We start from the raw sequence: 18,385 nt of genomic DNA, 5'->3' as shown, positions 1-18,385 counted from the left end.
GTCGTGGAGGGGTGGGTGGAGTGGGGTTTTTTTTTTTTGGGGGGGGGGGAGTGCCGTGTCTTGGGGGGAGGTGTGGCACGTTGTAGGGGGAGAAGGGATGGGGTGGGTGGAGCGGGGGGGCGTGCCATGTCGTGGGAGGGAGGGGGTTTTGGGCGGCGGAGTGAGGTTTTTTGAAGGGGGAGAGGAGGGATGTGCATATTTTACAACATATATTCAAATTGCCCAAGTTATTAGATGGTGGAAGCACATAAGCATTAAGATCATTATGAGAACAATAGAATCTTTACCACCATGTATCTTTTGATACCGTTCGTAGTGTCTAGTTTTCGATATAATCTTTTTTTGAGATGGCAAAATTTGTATTCCTTTCTCGGGTCGATCATATGAGGTGATGCCTGTTCAATGTAGTATACAAAAGATTTCCAATCTAAAAGGCTAGTTTTTTAGATTTTATGAGAAAGATCCAAAAATCAAATTCAACCAATCTAAAAAAATATCATCTTTTGGAAGAATGTTTTACGGTGTCAAAAAATATTGAAAGTCAAAAATTTTCACTCTCAAAAGAAGTTGACAAAGAAGCAACAAGATGATGTGAAATTTTGTTGGAATGATTAGTGAATATAAAAGTTTTGCAAAATGTGTGTCCAGAAGATCTTGGTGCTTGCCATCTATTTGGAAAATCAGTCAATTTTTTGTAGTGAGAGTTTGTCGCAAAGGTTTGGCTAAACTTGCAATATGGAGATTCTAAAATCACCTTATTCCATTAAGGAGAGGTTTCTTGTCATCAGGTAGTGATACTTTTTTTACAGTTGCTTTTCTTATTCACTTATATAAATATTTTATTTTTCTTGTCTTTTGTTGCTGTTGCTTTTTACCCCCAGAGTTCTCTTGGAATAAGCGGGATCTTTGCATGGCCAAAAGAGGTAGCCATTGGGACAAATTGGACTAATGGTTTGTCTGAGCCTTAGGACCAGTTCCATATTGAATGGGCATTGAAGAATAGAATGCTGTGGTTTGGGACTGTGTGCTTAGCCACTGGAGATGGTGCAGGACAATGAGCCTGGCCAAAATAGAAGATGCACATGTGAGAATGCTCACGGAATAAAAGTCACTGTAACTGAGCTACATTACACTTTTGATGTGGTCGCAATGATAAAAGTTGCACATAACAACTTGAGGGATGTAGGGGTCAACATCCCTAAAATTTGGAGAGTTACTATTTTTGGACCCCAGAATCTGTTCACATCATTGTCTTCGTTTTTACACGAGGATTAATTCTTTGGTTTGTACCGAGGTCAAATTTTGCACCTATCATGGAGAATTTTAGACCGAAAGGTTTAAAAGGGAAAATTGTTACATGTATGCCATGTGGCACAAATTCCCAAAAGAGAGAGAGAGAGAGAGAGAGAGAGACAGAGAGAGAGAGAGAGAGAGAGAGAGAGCATTAATAAAAAAACGTAATAGGTATAAGGGGCAAATGGGAGAATGAAGTTTGGAGGAGCTGAGGGCAGATTGCTGTAAGAAAACCAGCCATGGAGAGTACTTCTACGTCTTTGACTCAAGCACGGAGGTAGAGCTTGCTCCCTCTGATCACCTCTCTCTCCATTCTCAGAAGAAACGCTTTGCATGATGGATTGATTCCATCGAAGGTACAATTCTGTGGTTTTTTTTGCACATGCTGAATAAGAACAGTGAACTCTGTTCATACTGAATCAGAACAGTGAACTTTGCACATGCTGAATTGTAAGAACAGTGAACTCTGCACATGCTGAATCGTAAGAACAGTGAACTCTGCTCATGTTGAATAAGAACAATGAACTCTGCTTATGCTGAAGAAGAACAATGAACTTTGCACATGCTGAACAGTATGAACAGTGTGCTGGACAGTAAGAATAGTGGATTCTGCACATGCTGGACAGTAAGAACAGTGAATTCTGCACATGTTGGATAGTAAGGGATGTTGATCTGGACATGCTGTACTATTCCTATGCAGCTGGGATTTACTTAGAAGAGATGAAAACCAACTGTTCACAGGTTATGTATTTTTGGAACATTACCATTTTTGTAATTTTCTATCTTTTAATTGATAAAGAAATACGGAGAGGGGCGCCGGTCTTCGGGGCCAATCTGGTGTTGAGCGAGGGAGGGAGGTCTCTGTTTATGTGTGTGTATGTTAAGTCCAGGTGTTAATTGAAGGAACTACCGCTTTATGTGAGTCATAGACCGGTTACATTTCTCAAGAAACAAAGTCAGTTTTGTGTTTGGAGAAACTAAATAAGAAAATTACGCAAGCTATGGGGAGTGATTGCCATAATTTGTCACACTTTTTTAGGATGTATTCATTGGCCAATTTAAAAATAAAATAAAATTGGGGCCTTTGTAGGAGCATGCTTTGACATCTAGGAAGTTTACTTTGACAGACCCAAAACCTAGGCTACTCAGCCATCTCAAAGGTGAAGGAAGCTTGAGAGATTATAGCGTTCGACTATAGTATGAAGCTTGATAGATTTCAGTTAATATTGATGCCAACTAATTGAGTGAAGATTACTTAAAACATTGTTTAGACATTTAAGGGATAGAAGGAAAATAGATATGGATAGTCTCATTGATGCCAATTACAATATGGAAATATTGTGAGAGTGCGCAACGGAAGAACACGAACACAGAGGAGGAGAGAGAGACAGCAGAAAATGAAGGAAGAAAATTTGCACTGACTGTAATGAATGCTGAATACAAAACTGTGGATTGATCAGCCCCTGCACGCAGCCCGAAGTGTCAATGAGGGCACCGGATCAGGCTGATGATGACGGCAGCACCGAAGACGGAGGAAGATGATGGAGTTAGAGTGAGCACCTGCCAAAGAAGGAGGGAAGATGATAATACAACTGACTGCCAAGTGGGAAATGGCTATAAATAGCCAAAAAACCCAAAAACTGGCCGACCTGAAATTTGAGGCCATAAATATGTCCGACCAGCATTTAATGTTGGTAAAAATGCCAGGAATGCTCAGAAAAATCCCGGAAAGGGTGGACAATGTCCGGCAGGTGAGGCAAGCTGAAGAATGTAGAAACTGCCCTGGGAAATGCACATAAAATCCCAACTGGAGGAGAAAATGCACTGAAATGGAATAAACTGAGTGCTCTAGAATGAGCTACCTCCTCCGTCAAAACAAGTGATAGACAAGTCAGAGCTCCTAAAGTCCTGATCTGACTCAGACTGAGGCTCATAGGCAGGAGATGACAAGGCATGACAAACATGACTGCTAACACCCCCTCTCAGATCCTGGATGTGGCTGAAGGCCAAGGGAGAAACGGATCTTGGGGTGGCAAGTGGAATGCCAAGGTCAATGAAGTCCGTCGATGTAGACTGCTGCTGAAGGAGCTCCTTACGATCCTGGGAATCCCCCTCTAAAACACTAGGGGCCAGGGAATCCACAGCTGCATCACCGAGATCGTCCCCCTCTGAAAGGGATGGGGGGTATGAGGGAACCATCGGAGGAGAAGGTGGGGGATGGGAAGGAACTTGTGGAATAGAAGGTGCACAAGCGGGAACGGGTGTAGCGATAGACTGCCTCGGAGGACCCTGCATCAAAGAAGGGGAATGGAGCCTGTAAAGCCCGCTCTCCTGCCAACCTGTAGATAAGACAGCTCCTGTAAGAGAATCCTCAATAACAACGGCATGCTCGGTGAAGATCACTCGTGTGCCAAGCCTCGTAAGACCATAAACTGAGAGGAGAGGAAGGCCCAAATCCGGAACATGTAGGGCCTGTGAAAAGGAGCTCGAAGGTCGGTCGGTAAACAAAGGCAATGTGCCAACACCACTAATAGGCACCGATAAAATGTCACCAATAGTGACTGAACCCTCTGATGGACGGAGATCCTGTAACAAATCACCTCGGGGAGTCATATGACTCGAAGCACCACTATCCACTAACCAAGGCTGCGCAGAAGACACTGCAGCCACGGAAGAAGGATCCTCCTCCAAAGCATGGATATGAAGGAACACTGACTCATGGGTAATAGCTGGTGTAGAGGTAGAAGAAGGCTCCGATGTAGATCCACCGTTTGCTCCCGGACGAAGGTGAGGGTACTTCTTCTAGCATTTCTCCTCGGGATGTGTCCCTTTTCCACAGTGCAGGCACTTCGGGCTCTTTGAATCTGTGTCAGAGCCTGAAGAACTCTCCTTCTTCTTAGCCTTTGACTTCTTCTTCTTCTTCTGTCCTCCCGAACCTGCAACAAAGGCTCTAGTGGAGTCGGATCCACTAGCACTGACCTCTTTGAGTCGCTCGTCATGCTCCAAGACAAGCGGGGATAGCTCCTCCCATAGAAGCTTCTCACGGGTCCTCGATGTAAGAAGGCTGGTGTAGAAGACATCAAACCGAGGCGATGGCAGCTGAGTCAAAAGAATCATAGCCATGTCTTCAGAAGATATCGTCCGATCGAGGGATGCAAGCTCATCCCTCATATCCTGTAATCTGTTGATGTGGTCCTTCATGGAAGGACTATCATCAATAGCGAGCATCCGCAACTTCTTTTCAAGAGATATCCGGTGGGCAAACGTCTTCTGTTGATAGAGAGACGCGAGCTTTCTCCACACGTTTGCTGCAGTCTTCAACTTGTGAACATGAACAAGGACAGAATCCTGCAAACTCAAAAAGAGGAAAGATCTGGCTCTAGAATTGAGCTGATCCCATAAGGCTGCACGATCCATAGATGTCCCATCTGCGGGATCCACCTTAGGCCGGGGAATAGGAACAGAAACAAGCTCCCAAAGATTGAAGGAGTCCAAGATACACTCCACCTTGCAGGACCATAGAGAAAAGCTGGAGCCATCCAACCGGTCCTCTTTGGGCAGCTGAGGAAGTACGGGTACCTGTACAGGGGGTACCAAAGGCTGCATCTTCGGCCCACTGGAAGGGGCTTGCCGAGATACATGAATAGAAGGGGGACGGGAAAGAGGAATAGACTCCGGACGACGATCCTCGTGATAGAAATCACGCCTCCGTTCAGATGAGTGTTGAGACAAAAGCTCGTCATCTGAGTCATCAAAGCCCGTAAACTGATGAGAAGACATCTTCGATATCTGCAAACACCAAAACACAACAAGGGAAGGTTGCCGGTGCCGAAACACAAACACCAGAAGTTCCTGAGCTGGCCACCTTGCACAAAACGCAAGGATGATGTCAAACGCAAATGCTAACGATGCAATCACCATAGAAAAACAGCCTCCTGCCTCAAAACGCAGCTTGGGAATGGGTTGCCAACAGGAGATGAACCGCCAAGAGTGGAAACAACCACCAGATCAGGAAAACGCAGCCTGATGATGTGTCGCCCAGCTGGAGGGGCCGCCTGATGGTAAACGCAAGCAAGAGGGATCGTTTGATGACGTGGCAGCCTCGGGAGTAGTCGTCTGCAGCAAACGCAAGAAGAATGGCCACTTGGAGGGGTCTCCTGGGTAGTTGGAGATGAGGCGACAGCATCAGAAGAGGGGTGAGGTATCTCTCCACAAGGTTAGGTCCTCCGTGCTCTCAGTCAGGCGATGATACCATGTGAGAGTGCGCAATGGAAGAAGAACACGAAAATAGAGGAGGAGAGAGAGACAGCAGAAAATGAAGGAAGAAAATCTGCACTGACTGTAATGAATGCTGAATACAAAATTGTGGATTGATCAGCCCTTGCACGCAGCCCGAAGCATCAGTGAGGGCACCACATCAGGCTGATGATGACGGCAGCACCGAAGACGGAGGAAGATGACGGAGTCAGAGTGTGCACTTGCCAAAGGAGGGAAGATGATAATACAACTGACTGCCAAGTGGGAAATGGCTATAAATAGCCAAAAAACCCAAAAACTGGCTGACCTGAAATTTGAGGCCATAAATATGTCCGACCAGCATTTAATGCTGATCCGACCAGCATTTAATGCTGGTAAAAATGCCAGGAATGCTCAGAAAAATCCCGGAAAGGGTGGACAATGTCCGGCAGGTGAGGCAAGCTGAAGAATGCAGAAACTGCCCGGGGAAATGCACATAAAATCCCGACTGGAGGAGAAAATGCACTGAAATGCAATAAACTGAGTGCTCTAGAATGAGCTACCTCCTCCGTCAAAACAAGTAATAGACAAGTCAGAGCTCCTAAAGTCCTCATCTAACTCATACTGAGGCTCACAGGTAGGAGATGACAAGGCATGACAAACATGACTGCTAACAAATATTGGGGATATTCTCATGGAGGACAAATCTAAAATATTGTTTAGACATCTCTTATTCATAGGAGGAAACTTTTCAGTGATAGACTTATTGAGGACAATTCCAAAGTAAGCATTTTGAGGGGCCACCCATTCAGTCCAAGAATTTGTGGATTAATGCTTCGAAGGGATATCAAGAGCTTTTGCGAGAATCTCGGGAAATTCTCTAGAACAATTTGTTGAGGTGGAGATTGAATTAAAGAATTGAAATAAGTGAACTGTCAAATCTGTGTTGGATTTCTAGGGAGAAAATGAAGATTCAAAGTAGATTTGTGAAATTTGTGTTCAAAACCCATAAAATCTATGGTCATGGTTGAGAAATATTACTTATTTGTAGTTGAATCTATGATTAGGAACCCATTGAAACTATAGGCTGGAAGATTTATGAGTTGTATTTGGATAATGCAAGGCATTGAATTTATTGAGTTTGGGTTATGAAATCATGGGAATTTAAAATTTACTCTTTTTGGGTAGGTAATCACCCCATATATATTTGCTACCCAAACTTAGTTTGAACTAATCTTTATGTAACATGTTTTTGGACTTAACAAAATCTGTTTTTGAGTGTGATAAAAGTAGTTTGGGTGCTGCTGTACAATGTTATGATGCAGATTTAAGCCCTTTAGTGCTCTATTTACAATGCTGGCTTTGGATAATTGAATATGGTGTTTTTCAAGCCAAGGAACCAAAGAGATTCATGAAAGAACGTTAAAAGAAAAATGAAAGCTATAAAAAAAGGTAAAATAGCAAAGCATGCATAGCTAGAAAGTTATTAAAATGGACAAAGCACCCTAATTGAGCATTATTCCAATGTGTTTGAAGTAGAAAACCCCAAATGCATGGATGTGAAAGTTGGAGTTAGCCTATTGGTGTCTCATAGAGAGTAAGCGTAGAGTACGGTATCTAGTGGCGATCGTAGTTCAATACATTTTGATTGATGAGTTTTACTTTGATGAGTTTTACTTTTACATTATGACTAAAACATATATTGTTCGAATATGGGGTGGCCTTTCAAAGAAGTTACATGCAAGGTTAGGATATAGTTTTTGTAAACAAAGATAAGTTTAGTCAGTCTTGATTTCAAAACAATGCTCTATTTATTTATTTTTTAATCTTTGTTCTTTGTAGCTATGCAGTTGCCATGGAGCAAGATGTAGCACGTTGGGAGAGATCATATAACAAACTTCGACCTGCCCAAAAGGTTAGTTGAAAATATGACTTATTTTTTTCTTTTTGTAGATGCTTTTTTTGATATATTATATCCAAATTTTGACAATTGTGTCCATATCCAATTGCTCATGGTAATTGGTTGCCTCTTTGGATAACATTTAGTTTGAGGATGTTAAACTTACTGAACACACTTCATAATTGATACACAAAATGTAGTTTTGACAAGCGGTGATAGATTGTCCCTATTCATGACTTTGAACTTGGAAACAAAATTTTATGCAACTTTTTTTTTTGGATAAGAAGATTCTATTAATCAATCTCCTTGGGAAAAAGTGTCACGAAGTAAGTACAGAAATAGTCTTGTAACGGACATTCAAAACGAAATATATACAACCAAGTGCAAGTCTACCGTAAGGTGTGAATGAGTTTCCAATTGGTAGGCGTGTAGTGCCAAGCCATGTGTGTTTGATTGTGAAAGACTATGCAAGAATCCTAGGTGTTGAGAAAAGCTCCTCTCCTCCTCAGTCTCGGATCTACCTTGTATCCTCTCTCATCTCTCTTGAAGGGTATAAACAATCTCTATCCAAATCTTGGAGAAAGTCTCTGCAATGGATATGTCTAATAGATCTATGGCCTGAGTCATGACTACATGTGGTTGTCCAAACGTACCATGCATTGATGCTAGCTATGAGCTCCCATATGTGGCAGTGTCTCCCCTGAGTCCATACTTGACTTCGAAAAATCAGGCATGGCCTGTGTATATCCTTATATCCAAGAGTTGTGCTCCTTCATGGCATCCAATTGAGTGTGATAAACGATGCCGATGGCTAAAATCTGCAGCTTATGTGATAGTGCATCAATGACTACATTTTTTTACCAACAATGTATACAATTTGAAATGAAGCATAGAGAGAAAATTTGCCCATCTCATATACTTCTTTGACAACTTTGTCAGCGTTGGAAAGTACCTCAAGGTCTGATGGTTTGTCTGCACTGTAAAATGAGCCCCCAATAAGTAATGTTTCCACGTAGACAATGCATGAACTACAAGCAAGAGCTCTTCCTTATAGACATGCAAATTCTTCTCTGCACTATTGAGGATTCGGCTCTCATAAGCCACAACTTGGCCATCTTGCATAAGAACAACTCCAATGCTGTTACCACATATGTCACACTGAACCACAAATGAGTTTCTTAGATTAGGCAACACAAGCACAGGATTTGAAGTCATATTTTCCCCTAACTTCTCAAATGCTGATATTTCCATTGCTGTCCATCTAAATGACACATTTTTATTTTGCAAAGTATGCAATCTTCCTATAGTAAGAACATAAAACCAAGAAGCTATGGATCTCATGTATGTTTTTCAAAGGTGGCAATGATTATATTGCCTCAACCTTTGCAAGGTCCATACGAATATCATTAACCGATATAATATATCTCAAAAAGTGGATTTCATACATAAAGAATTCACTTTTCTCGTCATTAATGTTCTGCTTGTACTTGCGTATCTCATTGAGCACAATGTCCAAGTGCTTTCTATGCTGCGCCTCATTCTTTGAATAGACAATCATGGCATCAAAGAAAGTGTCCACAAATCCCCTATGTGGCTTGAAAATGCGATCCATTATTTGATTAAAAGTGGCAGGAGCATGTGTAAGTCCAGAAGGCATGACAAGAAACTCATATACCCCATAAGATGTCTTGAAAGTTCTTAGGCACATCCTTCGATCTAATGCATATTTGATGACATCCACTTTCAAATTTGTTACTTGTACGGTTGAATATGACTGCCCCTTGCAATCTATCCATAACATTATCGATCTGAGGGATCAGAAACCTATTCTTTATTATGATTTTAATATCAAAGTACGATGGTCAATAGGCATATGGCATGAACCATCATTTTTTTGCACCAAAAGCACTGGAGAATAAAAAGGGAATGAGCTAGGTTGAATCAGCCATTTTTCTAACAGCTCATTCACTTGACTCATAATCTCCTCTTACTGGGTTGCATGGACTCTGTAGGGTGGCCTATTAGGTGGGCTACTTCTAGGGATAAGATCTATGCTATGTTTTTCAAGCCTTTTAGGTGGTAGCTGTGTTAGAAGTGATTGAGAGAAGCAATTGATAGGCATTTTTAAAAATAACATGCGATCCTTCTCTAACCTAGACATATTTCCAACATTCTCACTATCATCCTTATCCTTGTTAGCAATCATGTGTGTCTTGTGTGGTCATCTCCTGCGTGTGAGCCTCATGGACGAGGACATTAGGAGCTTTGATATTGTATTTGTTTGTCATTTATGTGTTTTAGACACTTTAGATGGAGGTCCAAGTTAGGCGGCACCATTATTGCACCCAAGTGGCACCAAACAAGCAGGGTGGCCATTCTATTGGCTAGGCGACACCAAAACAGACTTGTGTTTTTTGTAGGCAGCCCTTGGCACATGTGTTGCAGAATCAGACCCTGCATTACCAGCGTTTTTGTGCAGATAGCCCCTGTATCTTTGCGTTTTCAGATCATCGGTCCTCCTAGGTGGCCCATTTGCAGGCTAGGTGGCACCTATTCTCTACTGGGCAGCTTGTTTATAGGCATACAAATTTCTTTCTTTGTTGCATTCTCATATTGGCTGGTCTTCGCTGACCAAAGTGACTTCTTTTTGGTGTTGGGCAGCCTCCATTGCAGGCCCACAATATGGCAAATTTGCGATTATTGTAGGGACTTGATTTTTAGGCACTCTTGGTTTTTGACTAGTCCCTGGATTGGTTGCGCTTCCATATTGCAGCCCTGTTTTCCTCTGCATTTACTGCTTCCTCTCTCTGTTCGGCATTGTGTTTTCCTTTGGCATTAGATACTTCCGATCTAGCTTGCCCCAATTAGTCTTCTTTTGTACCATGGCCCGACGGACCCCGATTATCATGAGGACACCTATTACTGGTCACCTTTATTCCAATTGCAGCATCTTCTTTGTCTTCTTGCAGGTACTTCTTGAAGGACAGATATGACCGATGTGTATGCCATGGGATCATGTCGTTCGGGATCATTCAAACCGACCACTATCTTATTACTCTTTCCCATTATATTCTTTCGGAGCTTCTTCTCCCCCATTGGCATTGATGGCATCTCCTAAGTAAGTGCCAACCCTACCCTCTCTCTTTGCGCTTGACAAGCTGGATGGGACGAACCACCCTCTATGGTCGTGTTGCATGGAGTGTCTGGTTGACGATTGTGACCTTTGGGGTTTTGTTACAATCCCTTTACCTTGACCTACTATGGACCCTCGTGATGGTGTGACCACGGATTTGATAGCTTTATGAGATCAATTGAATGCCGGAGCCCGCTTTTTTCTCCTTTTGAGTTGTATAGATTCTGTGCTTGTGCATGTTAGACATATTTGCATCGTTGTAGAGATTTGGAGGGGATTGGCATCTCTCTTTTGGATCAAACCTTTGGGCATCACTTCTCTCTTAAGTTGAAGCTACGATAGCTTTCTGTTGTAGATTCCCCTACGATGAGGGATCACATCCACAAGATGGAGGAGATTCAGGATGAGCTTTCATTTCTTGGTAGAGACATTTCTTTGGAGGACCTAGTTGTGACACTTCTCTCACATTTTTCGTGACCGACATATGATGTGTTCTACACTAGTCTTCTCACTTCTTGCAGCTGAGAGACTCACTCTTGGGAGGAGCTAGTTCCATTGGTGCTTAAGCAAGCCGCACGTCATAGTGGGATAGATTTTTGTGGAGCCCGTGCACATAGCCGTGCTTAAGTAGCTTTATCTATAGGTGCAGGACAAGCTGAGCAGAAGAAAGGAAAGATGAAGAAGTTGGAGTCCTCTTCTAACTTTGATACAGATTTTGTGGAAAAGTGTAGAGGATATCCCACGTGTCCTCATTGTGGGAAGACCTCGCACCCCGAAGAGAAGTGTTGGAGGATATACCCTCTCCTTTGTTTGTGAGCGAAGGGTGGATCTACTTTGGAGCCTTCGTCTACCTCTACTTTGTCACCCACTATTTCCACTAAGTTAGTGTTTCTACACAGTTATTGGGTGGAGGAGCCTTCTTTGATTGTCTCAACTTTTAAGTAGCCTTGGCTCTTTGATAGTGGTGCATGGAGTCCTACGACTCTCCGAGGTGATTTGTTACAGGATCTCCGTTCGTTAAAAGGGTCTTGTCATTGTTGGTGACATTTTTTTGGTGCTTATTAGTGGTGTTGGTATCTTGCCTTTATTGTTTGACTGTCCATTGAGCTCCATTTTTGAGGCTCTACATGGTTCCAAACTTGGGCCTCCCTCTCCTCTTAGTTCATGGCTTTCCTCATCTCGGCACTTGCGTTGTCTTCATCGAGCTGGGCGTCTTTGTTGGGGATTCTTCTATAGGAGCCTCTTTTGTGACAGGTTGGGCTGGAGAGGGGGCTATCTATGCTCCATTTGCCTTTCTTTGTGTAGGGCCCTCTGAGGCATCTTTTCACAATTGTAGATTCCATTCCATCCCTCACCATCTCCTTTGGTAGTTTTCTTATACCTCCCATCCCTTTCAGAGGGGGACGATATTGGTGATGCGGTTGTGGTTTTCTTGGCTCTTTGTGTTTGAGAGGGGGCTTCCCAGGATCATGAGGGGTTTCTTTAAGGTTCAATTTAAGTGGTATCATGCCCATAAAGTTTGTCTAGAGGGATTTTTGAATCTAGTAACGATTGTTGACAAGGATGTGCATCTCCTTTGGCCTTTTGCCACATCTAGGATCTGAGAAGGGGTGTTAGCAGTCGTGTGTCTTGTGTGGTCATCTCCTACTTGTGAGCCTAAAAAATGAGGACATTAGGAGTTGTGACATTGTATTTGTTTGTCATTTTATGTGTTTTAGACACTTTAGATGGAGGGCACATTAGTGTATTTCTTTTTGTGTACCCTTGGTGCAATGGCTGGGAGCGTGAGGATCAAGACAGTCAGTGGCTATTAGTAGGAGAGAAATGAAATGATATATTAACGTCTATAAAAGGCCAAAATGACCTATGAGACTATGAGTTACAATCATGTGTATGATGGTACAACTGTCTGGGCAAAATATGTAGCACAAAGCAAAATAAGAAAGGAAACTAACTATGGCTATGTGTAAAACATAGAGCTCTATCTAGTAACAATGAGCTCCAAATGGTACAATCTCATGTGGGTATGGAGGGCCTAGCTCTAGCCCGAGCAATAATCCCCTGTATCCGCCTATGAGGTGTCGTCGGTGTTTGTGTCGAGACCTAGGACGTCTGGATTGGCTAAGTTGAACGGCTCGATCAATCAGTACTCCTTGTCTGTGTATGGACTGTGGTGGTGAGAGAGGCTCTCGTGTGGACTGTGGTTGTAACTATGTTGAAGTCTTTTGAGTCTCCTTTGCAAAGAAGTCTATGAGCTGCCTCTGTGGAGGGTCTCGAAGTCTTGAAGCAGCTGTACTCCTGAGGCGCATGTCACGAAGCGGTCGTATCTCAAGAAGAAAGAGGCCAAGGCATCGCTGATCGGTAAAATCCATGATTCTGAATAGTGGTCCAAATCCGTCTCTAAAAAGACAGTGGAAACGACCACGGACCTCATAATATGTTGGGTAGCAGCCTATATAATGCTCCTCTGTCTCTGACTCTAATTGGCATATCTGGCATATGCGCTCCTTTGATGGGATGGATCTATATCTGTTAGTCTCAATCTCTAGCTGATGTGAGGAGGTGCGCAATTGGCCAATAGTACATTTGATCCCATGGGAAAGGTGGGAGTCCATGTATCTCGGGCAAGCAATAAATCCATCATCTGTAGTATGAAGGAAATGCTCGCGGTAGAAAGCAATCTTTGTTCCTAGCTTCTGCTCTGGCATCAACCATGTCCGCTTCATATCCAACTGGGTAAGATCCATTCTGATGATCTTGCGAATCTCTAACCTGCTCAGATCAAGTGATGGTGCATCGAGGGAGTACTGGAAGGGGTATAACTTGTCCATGCTAAAGCCATGCAGCTCAAACTAGGCCGACATCTGTGCATACCAACATGAAGTATCACCCTCTCTAGCAAGCTGCGTGGAGGACTCAAGGGCCAACCGTGCATACCTGTGTGTGGGTAAGTCCCATAGTCTATGTATGTATGTGACCAATCGGGTGAGGGTCTCTACCAGAATCAGTGTAGCTACTAGCTCGCCTCTGATGATCTCATGTGGCACTGAGGCCTTACATCTGATCATCCTGGATATCATGGACACTAGGGGTTTCTCCATCGACCTCCACCTGTCATAAGTGCTCCCTGATCTGCTACGGTAGTCAAGACTGGCCCCCCATATCTGTACTTTATAAAGTAGTGTGGATGTGACCAGTGTATCGAAGAGCCATAGCTTGGTTGCGGGGTTCTTGGAATTGCACCTGTGAACACATCCTCTCCAAACCACCTAGTACTGTGTATCTGCGAGTCAGCCTAGTGTCTGTTGCCTCTTGCATAGAAAAGGTGGGCCTTGTGAATAATACTCCTAGGTATGTATAAGAATCCATATACTCCAGCTCCTCAAATCCATATGTGAATTTAGGTGCTGATCTCCTGACCCATTGTGGTGTAGTATTAAATACCATCACCTTGGTTTTACCAAGGTTCACTGAAAGCCCACTGTCCAAAGTATAGGAGTGTAATGCATCCAAGTGTCTCTGTAGTCCCTCTGGAGAGTCAGCTATCAATACAATGTCATCTACATACAATAGGAGAGGTATCCAAGTGTCACCTAGTGGAGCTCCTCTATCTCCTTCATGTGAAATGTAATCAACAATCCCATCAATGTACAAGCCAAATAATGTCGGAGAGAGGGGGCATCCCTGCTTCACCCCAATGGTGGAGTAAATAGGTGCCGAAAGGCCCTCAGATGTCTGGACTCTGCCCACAACTCTCTCATATAGTGCCAAAATACCCCAACTGAGCTCTTTCGGTACTCCCATGGCATGCAATCTATGTATCAACCTGTCTCTTGGTACTGTGTCAAAGGCTTTGTGGAAGTTCACAAAGGAGGAGTAGGTCCGTCGGCCATGGGCCCTTTCCTCAATGATCGCTCTGAGTGTGAGGATGTGATCCAATATGGAGAAGCCTCTCCTAAAGCCAGCATGTCCCTGTGCTCTAAGATTCCACCTCTCTGCCCACCTGCTTAATTCATGCTCAAGGATGGAAGCATATAACTTAGCCAATGTATGCCCAACCATGATAGTCCGATAGTTACTGGGTAGAGTAGGGTCCCCTGACTTGAGAATAGGCACAATAGTGTTCGTGCTCCAACTTTCTGGTAGGCCTTCACACATGGCTCTGTTAAACATGTAAGCTAGGAATCCTGCTACCAAATCTCTAGCATGGATCAAGTGCTCGGCTACTAGTCCATCACGATCTTATGCCTTTCCTCTGCTAAGTCTATCAATGGCCTCTTGGACCCTACTTTCTGTAAAGAAAGTGGTGGTCTCTGGACAAGGCTCAAGTGAGTCAGGAAGAGGTGGTTGACCCTCCACAGTATGGAGGCTAGCTGCATACTCTTTCCATACAGCGGTGGACGTAATAGGTGTGGTTGGGCAATGCTCTCTGAAAAGCCTTCAAGCCTCTCTAGAGTCTTGGCTCAAGAATAACTGATATAGACACAAAGTGAGAGTGAGCACGATCTTTTTTTTGGGTACAATAACAAGTGCACCACTTTAGGTTTATATATATATATATATATATATATATATATATAGCTAGCTTTGTATATATTCTATCTTATATATAAAAGTCTGACTGCTCATGTGTCATTGCCATCTTTTATCTGCATTCTTTGAAGTTGTCATCGAAAAAACCAATTGAATAGCTCCTCCAAAGCATTGCTTTTTGTAACTCCTCCCAATGCCTTGTGCTTTGAAAATAACTTGTGCATGCTTGATAGTGGGATTTTTCCATGCCTTGGCTACTATAAGTTGCTAAGGGGCCATGCTCCTCCACAAAGTAAGGCCCATGAATATGAAGAATAAGCTGCAATAGAAAGTAACACTCATTTTATACCAATTGAAAAACCTGTCAAAATAAACCCATATATATATATATGAAAGTAGAAGTGCTAAGGGTATGTTTACACTCCAGCACATTAAAAGGCATGAGGGCCTTTATTCCCAACAACCTCCCACCTAAAGGCAATTTGCCTTAAGAGGAGAAAAGAATCAGCCAAGTCTAGGTATGTACAAAGCTGAAATACATATATCTATCCAACTCCCATCGTCTGTCGGCAATGAGCAAACCGCTCTGTTGGAAGATCCTTCGTGAGAAGGTCTGCAAGATTATCATTTGAATGCACTTCGACAAGCTCAATGCTCTTGCTGTCAAGTACATCTCTAATGAAGTGGTACTTTACCTGTATGTACTTCGTCTTCACATGAAAGACCAGATTTTGTGCTACCATGATAGCACTCTGACTGTCACAATGGAGAATAGGTAACTCTGTAATGCCAAGCTCTTCCACCAGATACGAAAGCCATAAAGCCTCCTTGCTCCAAGAGACTGCTCCTCTTGTGAAGGTAAACACATACCCAGAAGTGGACTTTCTGCAATCCACATGACCAGCATAGTCTGCATCCGTAAAGCCAACAACAGATGCCTTCTGCTTTCCAAAGCAGATGTACAACTCCTTTGTGCCTTTGAGGTATTTCATAATACCTTTCACTGCTTCCCAATGCTTTTTACCAAGATTTGCCATGTATTTGCTAACCACTCCGACTGCAAAGGCAATGTTAAGACGTGTAGCAACCATAGCATACATCAAATTGCCAATAGCTGAAGCATATGGCATCTTGGCCATTTTAGCCTTCTCATCTCAAATGTAGGGCTGTCCTTTGCTCTAAGTTTCACATATGGAGGCAATGGAATCCCAATTGTTTTTCCCCCCTTCATTTTGAAACGCTGCCAAACCTTTGAGATATACTCCTGCTGAGATAGATAGAGTAATCCTTTCAACCTATCTCTGAGTATTCGCATGCCAAGAATGTGATTTGCATCACCAAGATCCTTCATGTCAAAGCTGCCATGAAGACTTTGCTATAGTGAGTCCAAGGCATGAGTATCCCTGCCAGCAATCAGCATGTCATCTAGATACAAAACCAAGATAATTAGGTTGCCGTTTGTTGCCTTCTTGGTGTACAAGCAGTGATCCACTTGACTTCTATGGAATCTTGAGACTGCATAAATGTATCAAACTTATGATACCATTCTCTTGGTGCTTGTTTCAGTCCATACAGACTCCTTTTGAGTTTACATACCATATTCTCTTTCCCTTTTTTCACAAACCCTTCAGGCTGCTACATAAATATGTTTTCATGCAGATCACCATGTAAGAACACAGTCTTTACATCCATCTGTATGAGCTCCATATCTTCAATTGCAACCAAGCCCAAAATGGTTCTCAATGTAGTCGTTTTGACTAGAGGAGAGAAGATCTCATCAAAGTCAATTCCATATTCTTGCTTGTACCTCTTTGCAACCAATCTTGCTTTGTACTTTGGTGAGGAACCAGAAGTGACCTTCATCTTGTAAACCCATTTGCATGGAAGTGTTTTTTGCCCTCAGGCAACTGCACCAAGTCCCAAGTGTCATTTTTCTCAAGAGATTCCATTTTTGACAACATGGCTTTATACCATTTCTTGCTGTCTTATTTGTCCATTGCTTCCTTAAAGCAAGACGGTTCACCATAGTCTGTCAACATGATATAATCAGATTGTTTGCATCAGGAATGAATCTATCAGGTTGTCTAGTAGCCTTAGACGATCTCCTAACCCAATGATCATTGTTTGCTAGCTGTTGAGCATTTTCAGCTTGCTAACTTGGCATTTCAGCCTGCAAATCATCATTAATAGCTTGTTGTCCTAGCTATTCGTGCACATGTAGTGGCTCATTATCATGGGCAATAGCTGGTTGATCATTTCCAGCATTATTTTATGCATTTAGAGGTTCATTTACAGCAGGTATTTGCTGCTGTACAACGGGCACATTTTGCTGTTCAAAAGGTATATCTTTCCGGAATACAACCCTACGGACCTACTCAGTCTTCTCAGGCTGTTTATGCATGCGATCTTCCCAGAAGATAACATCATTGCTACGTACTACTTTCCTTTTCTCAGGACCCCATAATCTATATCCCATTTCACCCTCGTTACCATATCCTAGGAAAATGCATTTACAGGACTTTGGCCCAAGTTTGCTGCGTTTTTCTTTACGAATGTGTAAAAAGTCTCGCAGCCAAACACATTCAGGTGAGTATATGAAGGTGGCTTGTCGGACCACGCTTCTTGGGGAATTCCCCCTCTCAATGACCTGTTTGGTGGACTGATTAATCAAGTATACGGTTGTCATAACAGCGTCTGCCCAAAAACCATAGGAAAATGCAGCATGAGACAGCATCGTATGGACCTTATCTTGTATGGCCCGATTTATACGCTTTGCAACTCCGTTTTAGGGTGGATTATGAGGGGCAGCGAGCTCCCTCTTTATCTCTTTGCTGTCACAAAATGTCTAAAAGGCCTTGGACACATATTTCCCACCATTGTCAGAGCGAAGACACTTGAGTGTCTTACCGGTCTGATTTTCAACCAATGCCAAGAATTTTATAAATTTGTCAAGCACTTCATCCTTGCTATGAATAGGATAAACCCATACCTTTCGTGGAGCATCATCGACAAAGGTGACAAAATATTTCTTTCCCATTAAAGATAATCCTTTCATTTGACATACATCTGAATGTACTAACTCTAGAGGAGAAGATTTCAACGAAAGAGACGTTTATGAGACTTCTGTGCATGTTTACCATAAAGACAATGATCACAATGCTTAAAATCAGCATAACAAAGACAAGGCAAGTAACCCAAACGAGAGAGCACTTTCATTCCAGTTCGACTCGTGTTCCAACTGGCCATGCCATAAAGAAACACTTGGCTGCTCGGTCATGGCAACAACATGA

The 18,385-nt window shown here is 42.9% G+C and overlaps 1 protein-coding gene across 2 annotated transcripts in view; it reads left to right on the top strand.

The window, feature by feature from the left end:
• LOC148011768 (uncharacterized) overlaps positions 1–18,385 on the top strand; it is a 139,290-nt gene that overhangs the window by 11,509 nt on the left and 109,396 nt on the right. The window contains exon 2 of one of the 2 annotated variants that reach the window (XM_087670789.1): positions 7,380–7,444. In XM_087670789.1, coding sequence (XP_087526915.1) covers positions 7,385–7,444 — 60 coding nt within the window. In that variant the 5' untranslated portion in view covers positions 7,380–7,384. Of the gene's footprint in view, positions 1–7,371; positions 7,445–18,385 lie in introns of both variants that reach the window. The other variant, XM_087670788.1, reaches the window with a different exon arrangement.

This window comes from Lygodium microphyllum, chromosome 28 (assembly GCF_053477565.2).
Source record: "Lygodium microphyllum isolate KBCC chromosome 28, Lygodium_microphyllum_v1.1.10, whole genome shotgun sequence".
NCBI classification, from domain to species: domain Eukaryota; kingdom Viridiplantae; phylum Streptophyta; class Polypodiopsida; order Schizaeales; family Lygodiaceae; genus Lygodium; species Lygodium microphyllum.
The sequence above is the reverse complement of the archived record's forward strand: the minus strand, read 5'-3'. Positions and strand labels throughout refer to the sequence as shown.